The 21,411-nt window shown below is 38.6% G+C and overlaps 1 protein-coding gene across 2 annotated transcripts; it reads left to right on the forward strand.

The window, feature by feature from the left end:
* The first annotated feature begins 94 nt into the window (after positions 1 to 94).
* On the forward strand, positions 95 to 16,766 carry LOC128703795 (endonuclease 8-like 1). 2 transcript variants are annotated; one of them, XM_070086929.1, is made up of 6 exons: positions 95 to 544; positions 873 to 1,127; positions 4,688 to 4,919; positions 7,139 to 7,205; positions 9,217 to 9,319; positions 14,021 to 14,159. In XM_070086929.1, exons 1-5 carry the CDS (start codon positions 246 to 248, stop codon positions 9,315 to 9,317), a joined length of 954 nt encoding a protein of 317 aa, XP_069943030.1. In that variant the 5' UTR covers positions 95 to 245; the 3' UTR covers positions 9,318 to 9,319; positions 14,021 to 14,159. The 2 variants fall into 2 exon arrangements, with proteins under 2 accessions (XP_069943030.1, XP_069943029.1); XM_070086928.1 differs by lacking the exon at positions 7,139 to 7,205 and having other exon boundaries at positions 14,021 to 16,766.
* The last annotated feature ends 4,645 nt before the right edge of the window (positions 16,767 to 21,411 follow it).

Consider the following 21,411-nt stretch of genomic DNA (forward strand, 5'->3'; position numbering starts at 1 on the left):
GATACGGCGTAAGTTGTCAGTGATCCTATAAACCAAAATAAAGCCTCAACCTCATCTCTTAAATCAAGAAATCTGTTGAATAATTAGTAACTTTCTTTTACGCCTACCTTTTTCTTAATTCATTTATACCTACTGCATTCCTTGTTTGGCCCAAAGGAATAAAATTACTATTATTTTTAATATAACAAGAAGAGGAATACGGCGTCAGTGATGGTGGTCCTATAAACCACCAACAAGTTGTGATCATGCCTGAGGGACCCGAGTTATTCTTGGCATCAATTTTCATCAACTCAGTAAGTCAGAACAGACATTTTGGAGGACGTGTGGTGAAGTCTGATGTATCGAGGAATCCTGAGGTGGCATGGCAGTCAGAAGTGTATCACCTGCAGGCTGTGGCCAGGGGCAAGGAACTGAAGGTGACTCTGTGTGATGGCGAGGTGCAGAAGACAGGAGAGAAGACATTGGATATTGTCTTCCGTTTTGGGATGTCTGGCACCTTCAAGTTCACGACTGTTGATGAGTTGCCCAAACATTCACATTTAAGGTAAGGTGTCATGGGGTTGTGATTGTAGTTTGTGTTAATGCCAGTAAAATTAATGAAATCTTAATTTCTTATAAATATAGACTTAATAAAGCTCTACACAGATTTGTTTTGTTTAAAAAAAAAAAAAACTTGCTCTGCACCTGTTTTTTTTCACAGTAAAATATCCAGTTTTTGCATATTTTTAGTAAATTGGATATTTCTGTAGATTGGAAGAATAGTTATTCCTTGATAGCTATAACTTTAAATGATTAACAATTTTAGACACTGCAGTCTTAGGCCAATTTACCAAAAATATAAGAAGTCTTGATATATAATTATGCTCTTACAGGTTCTTCACCATCAGTGAAGAAATCCCAATGGTCCTGAGTTTTGTTGATCAGCGTCGCTTTGGCCGCTGGGAAGTTGGAGGCACCTGGGGTTTTGACCGAGGTCCAGACCCAATGTGGGAGTACCAGAGCTTCAGAGAAAATGTTATAACAAGTCTTCACTCTCCTGCATTTAATAAGCCTATATGTGAAGCAATGTTGAACCAGAAGTATTTCAACGGCATCGGCAACTACTTAAGAGCAGAAATCTTGTTTAGGTCTTCAGTGAATGAATTTTGTATTGCTCATTTTCTTAATAACCACTGAAGCATAGTTTTTACTTAATTTACATAGTTGACTGATTGAAAAATGTTGTGCTGTGAATTTCCTCTCCTGTAATGATGATCACCTCTTAGGGTATTTTATAATACAGTTAGAATGATTGTACCCTAAGCATTTTACTGTACAGTGGTCCCTCAATAATCGTCCGGCCTGAAAGTCGTCCATTTCAGAAATAGTCCCATTATTTCGTCTAAACATTGGCTCGCAAATGGTCCAAAACTCGCTAATCGTCCTTCGTCCTGGACGCGTACTCACGCTCTGAGCCGCCTCAGCCTCCCTTCCCAGCCAGTGTGCCATTGTTTACCAGTGAGCGACGGTCCCTCATGTGTTCATACGAAATATTTCATAATATTCCATTCATTTTAGTGCTTGCAAGTGCTAAATAAGCTACCATGGCTCCAAAGAAAACTCCTAGTGCCAAGCCTTTGGTAAAGAAGGTGAGAAATACGATTGAATTTAAGAAAAACATCATTGAACAATATGAAAGTGGCGTACATGTTGGCTAACTGGCCAGGATGTATAAACAAACCCCATACAACCATATCTTCCATCATGGCAAAGAAAAAGGAAATCAAGGAAGCTGTTGTTACTTGGAGAAAATTGTGGCCAGATTGTGTCCACAAGAGGGATTTTGAAGGGTTTGAGGCGGCCCCTGATGAGCCTATGTCGGTTGTGAACTCTATTATGGCACTGGGGAGTTCCATGTGGTTGGATGTGAGTTTGGAGGATGTAGAAGAGTTGGTGGAGAACCACAACGAAGAGCTTACCACTGAGGAGCTGCAAGAGCTTCAGGAGGAGGAGCAACAGATCGCAGCTCAGAATCTTGCTGCAGAGGAGGACAAAGAGAGATGGAAGAAGGTGCCTTCTTCACAAATTAAGGAGATTTTTGAAATGTGGGGTAGGATGGAAAGATTTATGGAGAAACATAACCCTGAGAAGAATGTTGCAAGCCATGTTGGCAACATGTACAGTGACAGAGTCATGGGCCATTTTAAGGAAGTTTTAAAGATGCCAGAAACAGCGCTCTCTGGACAGTTTTTTTGCGAGACAGGACTCCAGTGACTCTCAAGCTGGTCCTAGTGGTATTAAGAAACAGAGAAGAGAAGTAACCTCAGAAAAGCACTTGGTAGCTGAGGTGTTGATGGAAGGGGATTCCCCTTCCAAACAGTAATTCAATGTCTCTCCTTCTCCAGTTTTCCATACACTAAGAAGAATCGCCAATAAAGGTAAGTGTTATGCTGTTAATGTTTCATTCGTCATGTCCCATTGTATTGTTTATGTGCTGTATCTATATTTCATGTAAAAAAAATTTTTTTGTTTTAATACTTCTGGGTGTCAGGAACGGATTAATTGTATTTACATTATTTCTTATGGGGAAAATTGATTCGAGAATCGTCTTTCGATAATAGCCCCACTTCCAGGAATGGATTAAGGACGATAATTGAGGGACCACTGTATATCTTTATGCATTTTAACACCCTCAGTTACTCAAAAATATTTTTTGTTGTGTATATTTTTTTTAAGTGAAACATATGGTTAGAGTGTCTGATTACCTGAAAATTTGCCTTACTGTATACAGTAAACCTTGATATAACACTTTTAAAATAATGAACTATATACACTAAATAAATTATTCATTCAACTCCTTTATTTTCAGTGTTCAGTGCATTGTAATTGTAAATTAAGGATACAGTACTATATTAGGTGTGCAGTAGAGTATTTAAATTTTCTCTTTTTTTTTTTTTGCTAATTTTGACATTATTCTGATTTAGCAAACATTCGGACAATCTTCCTTAATAGTCTGTTATATTGAGGGTTTATTGTATATGTATTTTTTAATGCATCAGCTATTTTGCACCAAGTTAAGCTGATCTGAAAACAAAGAAACACTTTCACTGCCATTAGTTCTATGAGACATGGAAATGGTCTACATCGTCGTCATTAAATTTAGGACAAGTGGGACTTAATTCCTGCTGCAGAGATGCCCAAAAGGTCATTCATACTGTACATCCCCCCCCCCTTCACATAATTCAGTTTGTGCTCCCTCCATGAATGCAATGATAATATGCAGGTTTGCTTTAGTATCCCATTTCTTTCAGTAATTCAGAATGAGTGATGTGCATTGGCCATATGTGACCTGTGTAGTTCATAATACATTTTGAAGATTTTTTATTATGTGAAATTGAATGTTAATGTCCTGATTAAGTTAACCCTTTGACTGTTTTCGACGTATAAATACGTCTTACGAGCCAATGTTTCTGACGTATATATACTCAATAATTCTAGCGGCTTCAAATCAAGAGTGAGAAAGCTGGTAGGCCCACATGTGAGAGAATGGGTCTGTGTGGTCAGTGTGCACCACATAAAAAAAATCCTGCAGCACACATTGCGTAATGAGAAAAAAAAAACTCTGATCGTTTTTTTGGAATAAAACGCCGACTTTGAGGTGTATTTTCGTATAGTATTTATCGTTGTATTCGCGTTTTCATGGTCTTAGGTGATAAAATGGAAAACATATTACAGAAATAGAGATGATTTTCATTACTTTTACGATGAAAACGACCTTGAAACTGAGCTCAAAGTAGCGGAAATGTTCGATTTTTACCAATGTACATAAATCACACCACACGTCCAATACACGTCAACTGGGGAGTCTAATATTCTTTCACTAGTGCACTGATATTATTTATACCATTTTTACAATAATGCAGTCGTCTGCATAACAGTAATTTTTGTATTTTTTTGTATGAATAAAAAATCAAAATAGAAAGCAATAATAATATAAGAGGGGCCTAGAGATGTGAGTAATGAACAGAGCATATGTTATTTTAGTGCCACGAATGTCTACCTTGTTTATTCTGGACCCTATTTTGAAATTGGCACCTTTTTTATTTTGCGTGAAATTGGCGAAATTGCCAATTTCTGACCACCATATTGGGTAGTCCAAATTAGTAAATGGGAGGTTTCGTGTACTCAGCTGATAGATAAAATGGAGTTCTAAAGAAATAGCTATGAGTTTGGTCAACTGGAACAATGGAATTGGCTGAAAATTGGGCTCAAAGTCGGCGAAACCGCCGATACGCATATGTCGCCGAGACCGCTAACTTCGCGGGAGCATAATTCCACGAGTTTTCGACCAAATTTCGAACTTTTGGTGTCATTACCATCGGGAAAAGATTCTCTATCATTTCATAAGAAAAAATAATTTTTTTTTTTTTCAAAAATTGAGCGACATAGAATGACAGTTTCAGAGAGGGGCCTGAAACAGTCAAAGGGTTAAGAAAGCTGCTATAGTTCTTAAATGCATCTATTGCATAAAATCAGGGCCAGCTTCATAAGTTTCAAATGCATGAGCACTAATCACTCTTATTTTTTAACATGAGAACTCTGTCTTTATGTATATAGTTATTATTGGCATTGTCTGTCATTAAGCCTTAAAAAATTCATCATCCTTCCTAGTAATTTATCAGTTCATTTATTCCTTTTAAATTTACAGATGCAGCATCCGTCCCTTTGATGAAGCGAGGGAAGTGTTGAGTGAATTAAAACCTGTCAGCAAATGGTATGAGGCACAAACCAAGCAAAAGTCAGGTAATAAGAGTGAAATGAATCCTGACATTCTGGACTTTTGTCACATCGTGCCCAAGGAAGTGATCCACCTGAGCGGAGGAGGAAAGGGTTATAATGTTGACCCTGATGCTGATGACAATGAGTACAAAGAATTTAGGGTAAAAAAAAATTCTTTATCTGTATATTCATATTTTTTTAGTTTTTGGAAAATTTAATAGATAAAAAAAATGATGAAGGAACAGGGGCCAACAGATTTTCAAGGAATAGGAAATAAGTTATATAATAGTATAGGAAAGTTGTAGGATGTCTTCATGTGACGACATGCTTGGTGGGCCACTCTCGTAAAGCCAAAGGGAGTAGAAGTAAATGCAGGACTTACAAAGGAATGAGCCTTAATTTATATTGCTTCAAATGTATAGATGATATACAGCAATTAATCAGATAATAAAACTGATTTTTATAGACCAAGAACAGCAAAGATTGAGGTATGATAGATGGTCTGTAGCTTTGATATTTTTTGAGTGGCAATATTCAACCTTTATGAAGCAGAATCATCTTTAAGGGATGTTAAGGTTTCTGTGGATTGTCCTTTTGTGACTAATCTCTCTCGAGCAAAATCCATGGATGAAGAGCCCAGCATTTAATATTGGCTTAAATGGGGAGGATATGTCATCATTCATCTACACTTCAGCAGTGTACATCTCCATCAAGCTTAGTCCATTTATAACGAATAACATTTTTCACTAGCTAAAGATATGGGGAATACTGCTTTATATTATGAAAGTTTTTTAAACACTGTCTTCTACCTAGGTAGGGTGATCCACCCACTGTCTTGCCAGAAGCATGCCTACATCACAGTTCAGATGACTTTCTGAAATGCAACATCCCCACCCCTCCTTCAGATGCAGGCTCTGTACCTCCCACCTCCAGGACTCAAATCTGGCTAACTGGTTTCTTTGAATCTCTCCATAAATATTACATACCTTGCTCACAATCCAACAGCACATCCAAGCCTCTTGAATGTATAACAGTCATGTGTAAAAGTGTGACTTTAAATACAGTTACAAAGGTGACTTGAATTTAATTGTGGGATATTCTAGACAATTTAATATATTATATTGCTTGACAGGTACAAAGATGCCAATATATATAGCAGTACAGACACTTACAGGTTTTGAATACTAGAGACTTGGATATCCAACAGGCTTGTGTGAGCTTATCAGAAGTGAGTGGAAACAAGTGGTTTTTAATGATCCGAGGTGCTATTGGAGCAAGGTAGCATTTGTGTATAGATTCAGGGAAACTATTTAGCTAGACAGGCAGGCTGAGGCTGCAACATAGGTTGAATATGACCTAATTTAATTTGCAGATGGCCATTAAATCATTAATAGACTAATAGGGAGGAGTAGGTAGCTTGTAATGGTAGTTATGGTGGACATATTATTATGCAATCCAATACTAGGCAACACATCCTCCCCTCTCTTCAGAGATCTAAACTTACTCACTGTCCAGAACATCCACACTTAATACTGTGCAACCTACATTTACAAAACAATAAATTCCAATATTAACCCTGAACTAAAAAACTTTCTTGATAGTTGTGACAGGACCCACTGGCACAACACCAGGCACAAAAGTCTCTATGACATTCCCTATGTCCAGCTAAACCTATACAAAATTTCAGTGTAATTAAAGAGCCTAAAATCAAGAATTCCCTGCCTGAAAACTCTAGAACTGCAGACATACCATCACTTTCAAAACTACCGTTAAAAAACATCTTATCTCCCTGACACACCCCACCATCAGCTAGCTACATGAAAACCACCTATTCTCTTCCTTGTATCATATACACACACAAAAAACAAACTAGACCTACTCTCAATATCTGTGATCCCCTCCTAATTTACACTTACTCACCCAAATGACTGTAAACATAAAATTTCAATAAAGCTATTGCCTAACAAATCTTAAACTAGTCATAAGTTTGCCTGAGATACTCCAATATAGAAGCTTTAATAGAAACTGTGTATCATGCCAAGACAAAACCATTCTCATTGCTAATTTTACAAACTGTATTGCAGTTACCTAACTTTAATATCAATATGCTCCATAACCTGTATCAGTATAGAGTTAGAATTACACCTGCCATCCGACTTACGACCTAGTTCGGTTCCGAGAAACTGGTTGTAAGTCGAAATGGTCGTAAGTCGAACTTTACTACTGAATATCAACAAAACATTTTTGTAATGACTTTATTTTATTGTTTTATTTGGTATTTCATGTTTTACTTTACTTTTTATGTTGTTAGTACTGTATTTTATACTGTAAGGTTTAGTATTAACACTTTGTACAACACAAATAGTTGTTTATTTCCCAGAAATTTGGCATGAAAAACACGGTCATCAGTCGAGTGGTCGTAAGTCGAGCAGGTCGTAAATCGGATGGTAGGTGTATTATTAATCTGCACGAAATGCCTAATCATGCTAGGCATGATAGTGGCCCTCTTTGTAATTAGTATTTTATAATATGTAAACCACACATTGTAAGGAATATTTCATAATATGTTTAATATATTTATAGATGGGGTTGTAAAAGAAGTAAATGCTAGGGTGTTCGGGAGAGGGGTGGGATTAAATTATGGGGAATCAAATTCAAAATGGGAATTGACACAGTTACTTTTTGCTGATGATACTGTGCTTATGGGAGATTCTAAAGAAAAATTGCAAAGGTTAGTGGATGAGTTTGAGAATGTGTGTAAAGGTAGAAAGTTGAAAGTGAACATAGAAAAGAGTAAGGTGATGAGGGTATCAAATGATTTAGATAAAGAAAAATTGGATATCAAATTGGGGAGGAGGAGTATGGAAGAAGTGAATGTTTTCAGATACTTGGGAGTTGACGTGTCGGCGGATGGATTTATGAAGGATGAGGTTAATCATAGAATTGATGAGGGAAAAAAGGTGAGTGGTGCGTTGAGGTATATGTGGAGCCAAAAAACGTTATCTATGGAGGCAAAGAAGGGAATGTATGAAAGTATAGTAGTACCAACACTCTTATATGGATGTGAAGCTTGGGTGGTAAATGCAGCAGCGAGGAGATGGTTGGAGGCAGTGGAGATATCTGTCCTGTCTAAGGGCAATGTGTGGTGTAAATATTATCCAGAAAATTTGGAGTGTGGAAATTAGGAGAAGGTGTGGAGTTAATAAAAGCATTAGTCAGAGGGCAGAAGAGGGGTTGTTGAGGTGGTTTGGTCATTTAGAGAGAATGGATCAAAGTAGAATGACATGGAAAGCATATAAATCTATAGGGGAAGGAAGGAGGGGTAGGGGTCGTCCTCGAAAGGGTTGGAAAGAGGGGGTAAAGGAGGTTTTGTGGGCTAGGGGCCTGGACTTCCAGCAAGCGTGCATGAGCGTGTTAGATAGGAGTGAATGGAGGCGAATGATACTTGGGACCTGACGATCTGTTGGAGTGTGAGCAGGGTAATATTTAGTGAAGGGATTCAGGGAAACCGGTTATGCTCATATAGTCGGACTTGAGTCCTGGAAATGGGAAGTACAATGCCTGCACTTTAAAGGAGGGGTTTGGGATATTGGCAGTTTGGAGGGATACGTTGTGTATCTTTATACGTATATGCTTCTAAGCTGTTGTATTCTGAGCACCTCTGCAAAAGCAGTGATAATGTGTGAGTGTGGTGAAAGTGTTGAATGATGATGAAAGTATTTTCTTTTTGGGGATTTTCTTTCTTTTTTGGGTCACCCTGCCTCGGTGGGAGACGGCCAACTTGTTGAAAAAAAAAAAATGTAAACCCCACATTGTAATCTTTACAGAGAAATAAACATTTGTATAGAGACGAGGTTATTTTACCACAATCTTAACAAAAATAGACAATTCTGTAACTAATGGATTTTGTTTCCAAATCAGTTGACCCAACAGATTTTGTTTCATCTTCTTCAAGTCCGTTAAATTGAGGTCAATTAAATTGAGGTCCATTAAATTGAGGTCCGTTAAATCGAGGTCCAATAAGTCAGGTGTCATTAAACTGAGGCTCATTAAACTAGAGTTATAGCTTTATTCTCTAGTAAGCAGTGTTGGACAGTATAGGCCATTGTATTCAGTATTAAGATGTAGCACACTGTTTCCCTTCAGTGGAGAAGGTGCTTTGAAGCTTGTAAAAGGCTTTTGATCCAAGGAATAAGAGCTACCCCTCAATCCCCAGATCAAACATGACTATCCCCACCTGTTCCATTCCCCAGGCTCAGCTCTTTCCCCTCAATATTATTATAATAATTTTATAACATGCCATCCATCTCCCACCGAGACAGGGTGACACAAAAAAAGAAACACTTTCACCATCATTCACACTATCACTGTCTTGCCAGAGGTGTGCAGATACAACAGTTTAGATGTCACACTAAACAGCAAATAATAATAATAACAATGCACTGTTTACTTCTTAAGGCCTGGCTGAGGTGTTACAACCAGGATGGTATGAGAAATATGGTGGATCACAACGGTCGCACAATGTGGTTCTCTGGAAACCCTGGCCGCTTGATTCCTAAAGGTTGGTACAGTACATAGTTAGCTTTAGAAAGCCAGAAAAATCAAAATGCAAATGTAGTTATTCAGAAAAAGTTTGTTTTATGTGCCATCTAACTAAAGAACTACAGTACTGTAAATGGAAGGAAGTTTTTAGGTAGGAAATTGAGTACCTATTGCTTAGCTTATTGTAATGCTAGTACTGTGAGCAGTAATACATTTAATACTGAGAAATGCAGGATAATTTTTTTTTTAATTAATACAATAATATTTTAAAAGATGATTCTTGTAATCCATATCTTTTCTCAAGGAAGTCTGTGTTATATTTTTCTTCTGAATGAATGCAAGTTATTATTTTTTTTTCTAACACGTCGGCCATCTCCCACCGAGGCAGGGTGACCCAGTAAAACACTTTCACCATCAATCATACATAATCACTGTCTCTGCAGTCACTCAAATATGACAGTTTAGATGTCACTCCAAACGGCAAATATGCCAAACCCCTCCTTTAAAGTGCAGGCATTATATTTCCCACCTCCAGGACTCAAGTCTGGGTAACTGGTTTCCCTGAATCCCTTCACAAAATATTACCCTGCTTACACTCCAACAGCTCATTAAGTCCCAAACAACCATTTGTCTCCATTCACTCCTGTCTAATATGCTCACGCATTCCTGCTCTAAGTCCAGGCCCCTTGCACACAAAACCTTTTTTAACCCCCCCTCCATCCTTTCCTAGGATGACCCCAACCCATCCTCCCATCCACTACAGATTTATATACCCTCCAAGTCATCCTATTTTTCTCCATCCTCTCTTAATGACCAGGCCACTTCATCAACTCCTCCGCTAAACCCACCAGGGTCATACAGTGCTGCAGGGTAGGGTGTATGAACTGTGTAATATGCTTGATCAGATGAAGGGGACTGTCAGTGAATAAGCAGATGATGATGAGACTCAAATTGTGGTCCAGGGACTGCTACATACCAGGACCACAGTTCACATCCCTGTCCATTCTTTTGTTTATGCTGTATAATTAATCCTTGCCAGTATACTCAGACCCAAAAATAATACATGTGATAATTCAGTGGACCTCTTGTGTAATGACCTAATTAGGGACTGAATTAATGGTTCATTCATTGAAAAATATGCAAAATAAATCTTATTTTCCCATGGAAGCCCATGTTTTAATGACAAGTGAAAGAGGATGATATTCCAAATCTAATTCCTATTATGGTCAAACAACAGGAGGTCCTGGGTTAATATTTTCCACTTCATCAGTTGCAGGCACAGGTAATGAAGCAAGTGGTACTTTATTAGATGTGAGGCACTCTGTCTATGACTCTTGTGAATGTAACAGGTTTTCATTAAGTCTACATGGTCAAAATCAGTGGCTGCAGCCACTGATTTTGACCATGTTGACTTGGTAAAAACCTGGTGTGTAATACCGACACGTTGTGGTTAAAGACATATGAGAAAACACTTTGGATATTCTATTATGGAAATGTTTTGGTCTTGGGATCTTGTTACTCCACGTGGAATGAATGTTTCCATGCATTGTCCTTAGTTTGTTCATGTTTTTTTAACCACAACCCATATATATAGACTTCTATCCATCCTTGAAAAAAAAAACATTTCATTCAGTATCATTTGTTTCTTGTATGCAGACTGGTCCTTCCTAAATCATTTCTTTGATACTCTGGGCTTATATAATAATTTGCTGAGTTAGATTATTTAACTTTTGCTCAAGAGCATGAATTAAGTAAGAGGCAAATTGTTAGTGGTAGTTAGTGTCTTAAATAGAAATCTTCTCATCCTCACAGTCAGCTTCCTCACTGATTCCAGTTAACTATTCATTGTTGGTAATGAATGGTATTATAATGGTAAGTGAGTAACACACAGGTGCAACAGATAGGTGTCTTTACTTTTTAAATGTACACTCAGATGCTTGTAAACTCAGATGCAAAAGTGAGTAAATATGAAGACAACAGAAGCAATAGAGAGTTAAAGACAATGCAATCAGTTCATCAGCCTTGAAGTAGTTTTGAGGTGGTCAGTCTCTCAGGCAGTTAGACCATCTCAGAACTACTACTTCAGGGCTGACAAGACTGATCACGTCATTACCTCTCCACTACTTCTATCTCTACATTTACTCACTTCTGTATTCAACTGAGGAAGTCGACTGTGTAGGCAAAACTTTTCAGATATAAAAATACCTATCTGTTGCAAATGTCTGCATTGCTGACTTGCTGCACACCAAATACTGTATATTGTTGTTATCATGAAAATGAGGAAGTGCTAGGCGCATAGTGATCATATAGCCCTTAGGGAATAGGAGACAGGTTTGATTCAAGGAAAGGAAGGGTATGGTAGCTCAAGTTCTTTATATCTGTTGCCTCTCATCAGCATAAAAGCATTCTGTTAAATGAGCAACAGATGTATCAGTGTCACCGTTCAGTTTTGCCTACATCTTGGGTTAAGTCCTTGGCAGTCACTTCCTACTCATTGTACATAAGAATTCTGCTGCACTTACTTTTTATCCTAAATGGTTATAACTATGACTATAATTTTAAAAGGGGTGGACCAGTAAGCCAGCAGAAAGCCTTGGTCAGATGACCAAAAGCTTGAACAATGGGTCATCATCTGACTAAGACCTGCGTCAGGAAACACTTGTCTAGTTTCCTGACGAACCTTACCTAACCTAACCTAACTTACCTTGCCTTGTTCAGTACTGGACAGAAACCTCCAAACTCGACTATTCAGCTAGTCATCAAATGATGATAATGACTGACCATGGATACTTCAGAAACTTTTAAATGTAGAAGTCTATTCCTTTGTCTTAATCTGTGCTTCCAGCCTGTAGAGAAAACCCACTGTACTGTACAATAATTTTCATTTTTCATGAAACTATTTTGACTTTTTTTTTTTTCATAATCATTGGTCCAGAAATAAAAACACCTCGAGGTGTTCATATTTCTGGACCAATGCTTATGGAACCACTCATACAACATCAGGATCCATACTCACACAAGCACCATGCTGAATTTGGCAGTTACTCATTGCTTTGCTGTCTATTTCAGTTCATCATGCTTCTAAATATGAATTGTGGAATCACCGTCAGTCTTATTTGCCCATTTTTTTTATAAACTCTGTACAGTACGAGTACCACTCAGTAATAATTTTTTTGCTTTGATCCAATACTTTTATTTTCAGTATCACTTCTTAGATACCACAGTGTAAAATTTCCTAGAATTCTGGGATGCTTACTAACAGGTAGCTTACAAAACTGATTAGTGACCTAAACTTACGCTCATATTACTGCAACTGTAGGTAAAATAATAATGATATTATAATGAAATATTATTATCATCACTATTGCAATGTCTCCCAGCACAGAATTCCATCAGGTGATGACTAGTTAACCCTTTGACCGTTTCGGTTGTATATATACGTCTTACGAGCCAGTGTTTCGGACGTATATATACTCAACAATTCTAGCGGCTTCAAATCAAGTAGGAGAAAGCTGGTAGGCCCACATGTGAGAGAATAGGTCTGTGTGGTAAGTGTGCACTATATAAAAAAATCCTGCAGCACGCAGTGCATAATGAAAAAAAAAAAAAAAACTCCGACCGTGTTTTTGGATTAAAACACCGACTTTGAGGTATATTTTCGTATAGTATTTTTGGTTGTATTTTCGTTTTCTTGGTCTCATTTGATAGAATGAAAAACATATTACAGAACTAGAGATTATTTTGATTATTTTCACAAAGAAAACGTCCTTGAAATTGAGCTCAAAGTAGCGGAAATGTTCGATTTTTACCAATGTTCAAGAGTAAGCAAATCACATCACACGTCCAATACACATCAACTGGGGAATCTGATATTCTTTCATTAGTGCACTATTATTATTTATACCATTTTTACAATAATGCAGTAGTCTGCATAACAGTAAATCTTCTATTTTTTGTGTGAATAAAAAATCAAAATAGAAAGCAAGAGTAATATAAGAGAGGCCTGGAGATGTGACTAATGAACAGAGGATATGTTCTTTTAGTGCCAAAAATGTCTGCATTATTTATTCTGAACCCTATTTTGAAATTGGCATTTTTTTTTAATTTGCCTGAAATTGGCCAAATTGTCAATTTCTGACCACTTTATTGGGTAGTTGAAATCGGTAAATGGGCGGTTTCTTGTACTCAATTGATAAGATAAAATTGAGTTCTAAAGAAATAGCTATGAGTTTGGGCAATTGGAACAATGGAATTGGCCGAAAATAGGGCTCAAAGTCTGCGAAATCTCTGATGCGTATGTATCGCCGAGATAGCTAACTTCACGGCAGCGTAATTCCATAAGTTTTTTATCAAATTTCGTACTTTTGGTGTCATTACCATCGGGAAAAGATTCTCTATCATTTCATAAGAAAAAATCTTTTTTTTTTTCCAAATATTTTGCAACAGAATGAGTTTCAGAATGCAACAGTCAAAGGGTTAAATGGTCAAGCAGTGTTGCCCTATGTTTTCCACTCCATTTAAAAAAAGTAGGATCACTTGACTGAAAAACCTAGTCAACTGTACTTTGTTTCTTCTCAGTGGGAGGTTCTTCTTTCTTCAAGTGGGAATCATATATTCTTTGAAAATTTGCAGTGGTATCATTGAGCTTCATTAAATATTTATTCCTTAAAAATTTTTATTTCATCAGTTTATTTCATTAATATTATATTTACCATTTCAGATGTTTCTTCAAGAGGTAAAGTTGAAAGAAAAAGAATGAAGAGCAACAGTCTGAACGAAAATGTTGAGGAAGATGAACGTTCAGAACCCGAGAAAAAGTTAAGTATGACTAAGCAAGAGAAAACAAGAAACAAAAAAGAAAACACCATAAATAGCCATAAAACATCAAAAAAACATAAAGTTCTTAAAAATGAGTCGGATAGAGAAAAGTCTATATCCAAACCTGAAAGAAAGAGGAGAAATTCAAAATTCAAGTTGCCAGAATCTGCACCGGCTACCAACAGTAACAAGGAAGAAGCAACAGATACAACTGCATCACAAACTGCACGACAACCTACGACTTGTACCGCTCCCACAAGACGCTCCTCAAGACAAAAAAAAATTAAATAAAAACCCTCTTGATCATTTTATACTGAAATATTTAATATAAATCTATTTTTAATAGTTTTGTATATAAAAATTATGTTGGTACTTTAACTGTTTTGTGCAATACCTGTAAAATTTATTCAAGTTGTATTTTCTTAGTAAAATTTCTCCTTCTGTCATGAGAGTGGGCAACAAAAAGAACCTTTGCTGCAAGGAAACCTTTATTGCTAAAGTATTCTGTCCATGGCTTAACTTTATACAGAAAACACACAGATAGACGACCTTATAAGGCAAATGAGCACCCCATGGTCAGCCTCAAGAAAAGCCATGAATAGATAACATTTTGAATATGAGAATTATGAATGATGTGAGCAACAGGTCCAGCCAATGTATACATTCCATTATCCTACTCGAAGGTCTTGGTAAGGTGGATGGCGGCCACCTCCAGGCTCCTGAGTTTGGTTCTGCTGTCTTCCTGATATACTATGCTGCTTCCCAGTTTATGACACTGGATTGTTTCTGTGATCGGTGATGAATGAATTGGTGGCAGGCTAGACCTACTTTACACAGAACTGGAAAAAAATTAATATGTACCTGCTTGGACTCTTTATCGACCTTAAGAAAGCTTTTGATACAGTAGATCATAGCATCCTACTCCTCAAGCTTGATCGTTACGGTATAAGAGGCCATGCACTTGCATTTATCAAGTCCTATCTTGCTAATAGAAAGCAATACATCTCTCAAGGATGCAACCTCCTCAACAAGACCCCTGGACACTGGTGTACTACAGGGTAGTTTTCTCAGGCTCCCCTCCTTTTCCTTTTATACATCAATGATCTTCCAAGTGTTTCATAACAACTTAGGCCCATTCTCTTTGCTGACGACATGACTTTTGTCATCTCCCACCCAAATGTAGCCTCACTCAACACTATTGTTAACAAAGAACTCGCAAAAATAGCAACCTGGTTGATCCTCAATAAACTTGCATTTAATATAGACAAAACCTTTTACATTTTGTTTGGGAGTAGAGCAAGTGAAGTCCAGCTAAACATTATGCTTAACAACATCCTTATTACTAAACATAATGAGAGAAAATTTCTGGGTCTGCACCTTGATAACCTGAAATTCAACACCCGTATCCAGCACATAACAAAAAAAAAGTTTCTAAAACAGCATCCTCTCAAAGATATATTACTATGTACCACAAGCAGCACTACTTACACTATACTATTCACTGATCTACCCATACCTCACCTATGCTATTTGTGCCTGGGGTTCCACAACGAAAAATCACCTAAAATCAATAATAACACAACAAAAAGTCACAGTGCAAATGATCACACAATCCACTACTAGACAACACACTCCCCTACTCTTCAAAGACCTAAACCTACTCACTATTCAAAACATTCACTCATACTATTGTGCAACCTACATTTACAGAACAATCAATTCTAATATAAATCCTGACCTGAAATGCTTTCTTGACATTTGCAATACAACTCATGGACACAACACTAGGCACAAAAACCCCTATGACATTCCTCGTATCAGGCTAAATCTTTTCAAAAAGTCATTGTACATAAAAGGGCCCAAAAATCTGAAACTCCCTGCCAGAACTCTCCAGAACCACTAGCTCAGCTAGCATTTTTAAAACTACAGTTAAAAAACACCTTATCTCCCTAACATATCCCAGCCCATTATAAGTACATGTATGTAAAAACCATACATGCATTTGCTCAGTATCATGAACATGGATAAAAAACTCATCAATATAATTGATATATACACTTACTCTCAATGTCTGTATTCATCTCAAATGTTAATCACTCCATTGTGGTCGCCTAAGGTTAATAATCAAAAGTGTATACATTTCTCTACAAGACATACCCTCAAAGAAGGTTCCTTGATGCTGGTGAGGGGCTCTTGATCTAGGGAATTGGATCTGTGCTCCAGTTCCCTGAATTAAGCCTGAATACCTTCCACATCCCCCCCCACAGGTACTACATAATCCTATGGGTTTAGAGCTCCCCCTTGATTATAATAATAAAAATAATCTACAAGACATATCAAAGCCATATAGCATAACCTAATAGAATATTCAATTCTCTTGTATTCATTGTAACTCGTCTAATGATCATATTCATTGTTACTGCCTTATTAATCTTAGTTTATTTTAAGTTTGCCCAAAATGCTCTTCACATAGCGGGGCTTTTGGTATGTACACCCAATTGTTGTGTTCCTTTGTTTAAACATGCATCATGTCAAAATAAAATATTATTATCCTACACACACACACTTTTGTTCTTGAAGACTAAGTCCCATGGTCACATTTGTCTCACAGATGTTAAAACTTGTTGCATCCCCTGTATGGAAAACTTTTGACCCTTGCAGTGCTGTTTTTTGGTCTACAAGGCCTGATAATTTATACTAAGGCGGTTGTAATAACAACAGCCAAGTCCACATTGGTCTTACGGAAAATAGGGGTGACAGATGCAGCTACTTGTTCTGTAGGAAGAACAAGATGATTACAGGGGTCTACAGTATTCTGTGTAGGGATGTAATAAAGTTTAATGAAACAGGACATAACCTTGGGATTTACAACACAAATCCCAACATCACATGCTTTGCCCACTGCAAGATAGATTCCTACTTCATGAACTGGGGGTGGGAGAGCACAGTAACTATTTTGGGAAGATGACAAATCAACGGAATATCTTAGAAGTGGTCACTGTTCACCTGAGACCACTGAGCAGAGTAACAGAATGCGCAGCCTAGATGAAACCATCACCAACACAATCCATAATTTCTATATTAATGTTACTCATCCCTGGAGCCTCACCTTAACCTCCCTAACTTCACCTCTTACTTCACCTGTGAACCTTTCTTTACTACATTTGCACCTTTCCTGTTGACCTCTCTCAAGCTTAACTTCAGGGTTCTTGTTTGCCTCATAAGGCAGTGTATCTGCATGTTTTCTTTGTACCTAAATCCTCCGGGTTTAGCGCTTCCCCCTTGATTATAATAATAATAATAATCTTGGTACCTAGCAAGGCCAGCCTTGGATGACACATTGTAGCAGTCATAAAGGTTTTCCTACAAAACAGTGCCTTTTTATCTACCTGTTACCTTGAGCCATTCATCAATGTGTCTTACCTTAGTGGTGAAGGAACTCCATGAATAATGCTTGTCTGTCTACTGTCTCAAGGACAGTCTACGTACACGTACATTTCTTAATGCATCAAAACTTCAATGCTATGCACAAACTTTTAAAGTATTTTTTCATGAATGGAAGTGCTGTGCCTGCACTGTGAGGGAAAGTGAGGATGCTTGCAGTACAGAGGATCATCTGAACTATCATATTTAGTTAAATGTATGTTTTAAAATGTAAATTTAAAGACTTTCATATTACAGAGAATATATTAGAACTAAAATATATTATGCAAAGCCTCACTAGATAAACAAACATTTTTTAATAAATGCTTATGTATTTTTATATTTTTTTTTTCAACAAGTCGGTTGTCTCCCACTGAGGCAGGGTGACCCAAAAAGAAAGAAAAACCCCAAAAAGAAAATAGTACTTTCATCTTCATTCAACACTTTCACCTCACTCATACATAATCACTGTTTTTGCAGAGGCACCCAGATATAACAGTTTAGAAGCATATATAAAGATATATAACATATCCCTCCAAACTGCCAATATCCCAAACCCCTCCTTTAAAGTGCAGGCATTGTACTTCCCATTTCCTGTACTCAAGTTCGGCTATATAAAAAAATAACCAGTTTCCCTGAACCTCTTCACTAAATAAACCCCTCAAGGAAGGTTCCTTGATGTTGGTGAGGGGCTCTTGATTTAGGGAATTGGATCTGTGCTCCAGTTCCCCGAATTAAGCCTGAATGCCTTCCACATCCCCCCCCCCAGGCGCTGTATAATCCTCCGGGTTTAGCGCTTCCCCCTTGATTATAATAATAATAATAATTCACTAAATAAAAAAAAAACTCTGGTAAAGACTCTTCCCTTTTTTTTTATTTTTTTTATAAATTATAATTTTACTTTTTTAATAGATTTTAATTTATTTAAAGTAAAAAAATTAAATATATATTAGTGTTAATGCTTCAGGTCGGAACCTATTAACTCCGACAAGGAACACGCGAGTGTGTATGTGTACCTGGCAATATGCCAGGTACACATACAAATTATTATTATTATAATCAAAAAGAAGCGCTAAGCCACAAGGACTATACAGCGCTGCAGGGCAGGAAGGAAGCGAGGGCATCAGGTGGCAAAAGGGAGATGGATGAGCAACAGGTTACGGATAACAGCGGGGCAGTGGATGGTGAAAGGGTAAAGGGCAGCAAGAGACTGAACCAGAAAGGGCTGAGGGGAGTGCGAAAAGTATCATCAGAGTTTGTGGAGTAAATCAGTCGTTGTCAAGAAGTCAATGAGAGAGTCAGGATTAAAGGAGGGTCCATCAGCAAGAAGGGAAGGTAAAGAGAGAGTAGGAGAACGAAGACGACGTTGGAGGTAAATTCTGCGTGCTCGTTGATAGAGAGGGCAGTCTAACAGAATGTGGCTAATCGATACTGGAACTTGACACTGCTCACAGAGAGGAACAGGGTGCCTCTCCATGAGATACCCATGAGTAAGACGAGTGTGGCCAATGCGAAGGCGGGAGAGAGTGGTCTCCCAACCTCGGCACTGATGACAAGAAGACGGCCAGTAACCTATGCTCGGTTTAATAGAATGAAGTTTGTTACCGAGCAGAGTTGACCAACGTTGTTGCCAACGGGTGCGAAGGTGGGTAGCTATTGCAGCAAAATAGTCCAGAAATGGAACACCTCGATAGGAAATTGGTAGGTCATATACTGCTGACCGCGCAGCAGTGTCTGCCTGTTCATTGCCCTGTACGTCGACATGACCAGGGACCCAACAAAAAACAATATCTTTATGTTTGGTAGAGATACGGCGTAGCCAAAGTTGGATACGGAGAACTAGGGGATGAGATGTATCAAATTTTCGTATAGCCTGTAGAGCACTAAGGGAGTCTGAGACTACTACAAATGATGACACAGGCATAGATGCGATACGAATAAGTGCTGCAAGAATGGCATACAGTTCAGCAGTAAAAATGCTAGCTGAAGATAGTAAATGCCCTCGTACGACGCTGTCCGGAAACACTGCTGCGAATCCGACGCCGTCTGAAGACTTAGAGCCATCTGTGTACACAGCGGTGGCATGAGAATGAGAGTGGAAGTGATCAAGAAAAAGAGAGCGGGAAGCCACCGTAGGCAGTTGAGCTTTCGAGCAAGGGAGTGAGAAAGAACAGACCCGAACAGCTGGAACTTCCCAGGGGGGTAGGGAAAAGTGAGATGCTACATGAACATATAAAGGTGGTAACTGAAGGGAAGACAAGAGTGAAAGTAGGCGAAGAGAAAAGGGACGGAGCAAACAGGGGCGGCGAACGAATAAAGAATGTCTACTAATATCGGTGACCATTCTATAAATGGAAGGATTGTGTAGATCGTGAGAGCGTACATAGTAACGAAGGCAATGGGCATCACGGCGATCAGACAAGGATGGAACATTTGCTTCTGTATAGAGGCTCTCAACAGGGGAAGAGCGAAAAGCACCAAGGCACAAACGTAAGCCTTGGTGATGGATAGAGTTAAGGCTAGAGAGAGTAGCAGGAGAGGCCGCGGAATAAATCTGGTCACCATAATCGAGTTTCGATAAAACGAGGGCTGAATGTAGGCGAAGCAGAGTTCGACGATCAGCTCCCCAGGAAAGATGAGCAAGGGTTTTAAGAAGGTTTAGCCGGCTGTGACAAGTTGCCTTCAGAGAGGTAATGTGAGGTTTCCAGGTTAACCGACGGTCAAAGAGAAGGCCTAGAAACCTGACTGTATCACGTTCGGGGATACGGGAGCCATAGAGATACAAAGGATGATCGGAGATAACAGAGCGTCTAGTGAAAGTAATTTGGTGAGTTTTGGTACTTGAAAATTTAAACCCATGTGTGGTGGCCCAAGTGGAAACACGGTCGACCGCATGCTGGAGAGAAACTGCAATAAGGTGACAGTCAGCGCCTGCACAAGCAATAGCGAAGTCATCAACATAGAGTGATGACCAAATATTGGGTGGAAGAACAGAGGCCAAATCATTTATAGCAAGGAGAAAAAGTGTTGTGCTTAGAACACATCCCTGAGGGACACCTTCAGCTTGGACGAAGTCCGGGGAAAGAACATTATTGACTCGAACACGGAAATGTCTGTCAGTTAAAAAGTTCTTAAGGAAGGATGGTAGATTGCCTCGGAGGCCTAAGGAATGGGCCTGGGCCAAAATATTATACCTCCAAGTTGTGTCATATGCCTTCTCAAGGTCAAAAAATATGGCAATAACTGAGTGATTATTCGCAAAGGCATTACGAACATACGTATCCAAGCGTAGTAAGGGGTCTATGGTAGAACGACCCTTACGAAAGCCATATTGACTAGCGGAGAGACTGTTGTGAGTCTCTAAATACCACATTAAACGTCGATTTACGAGGCGTTCCATCACTTTGCAAACTGCACTTGTAAGAGCGATGGGGCGATAGTGGGAGGCATCATGTCCTGTAGTACCCGGTTTGCGGAAAGGGAGAACAATGGCAGATTTCCACAGCTGGGGAAGAACTCCTTGTGCCCAAATAAGATTGAAGAGGTGTAAGAGGACTACAAGGGCTGACCGATGTAAATGTTGTAACATACGAATATGAATGTCATCAGGCCCAGCTGCCGATGATCGGCAAGCTGAGAGCGTTGCCTCCAGTTCTTGAAGTGTAAAAGGCACATTATACTGTTCTTCTCCGAGAGAAGAAAAGTCCAAGGGTACTAACTCTCTGGCAGACTTTGAGGAAAGAAACGAGGGGCATAGATGGAGCCCTCGGGAAATACGGACCAGATGTGTGCCAAGTTCAATGGCAACGTCGAGAGGGTTTGCTATATCAACACCAGTGACCCGTAGAACAGGAGACGGGTCAGGAGAGT

Source organism: Cherax quadricarinatus, chromosome 20 (assembly GCF_038502225.1).
Source record: "Cherax quadricarinatus isolate ZL_2023a chromosome 20, ASM3850222v1, whole genome shotgun sequence".
Taxonomy (NCBI): Eukaryota; Metazoa; Arthropoda; class Malacostraca; order Decapoda; family Parastacidae; genus Cherax; species Cherax quadricarinatus.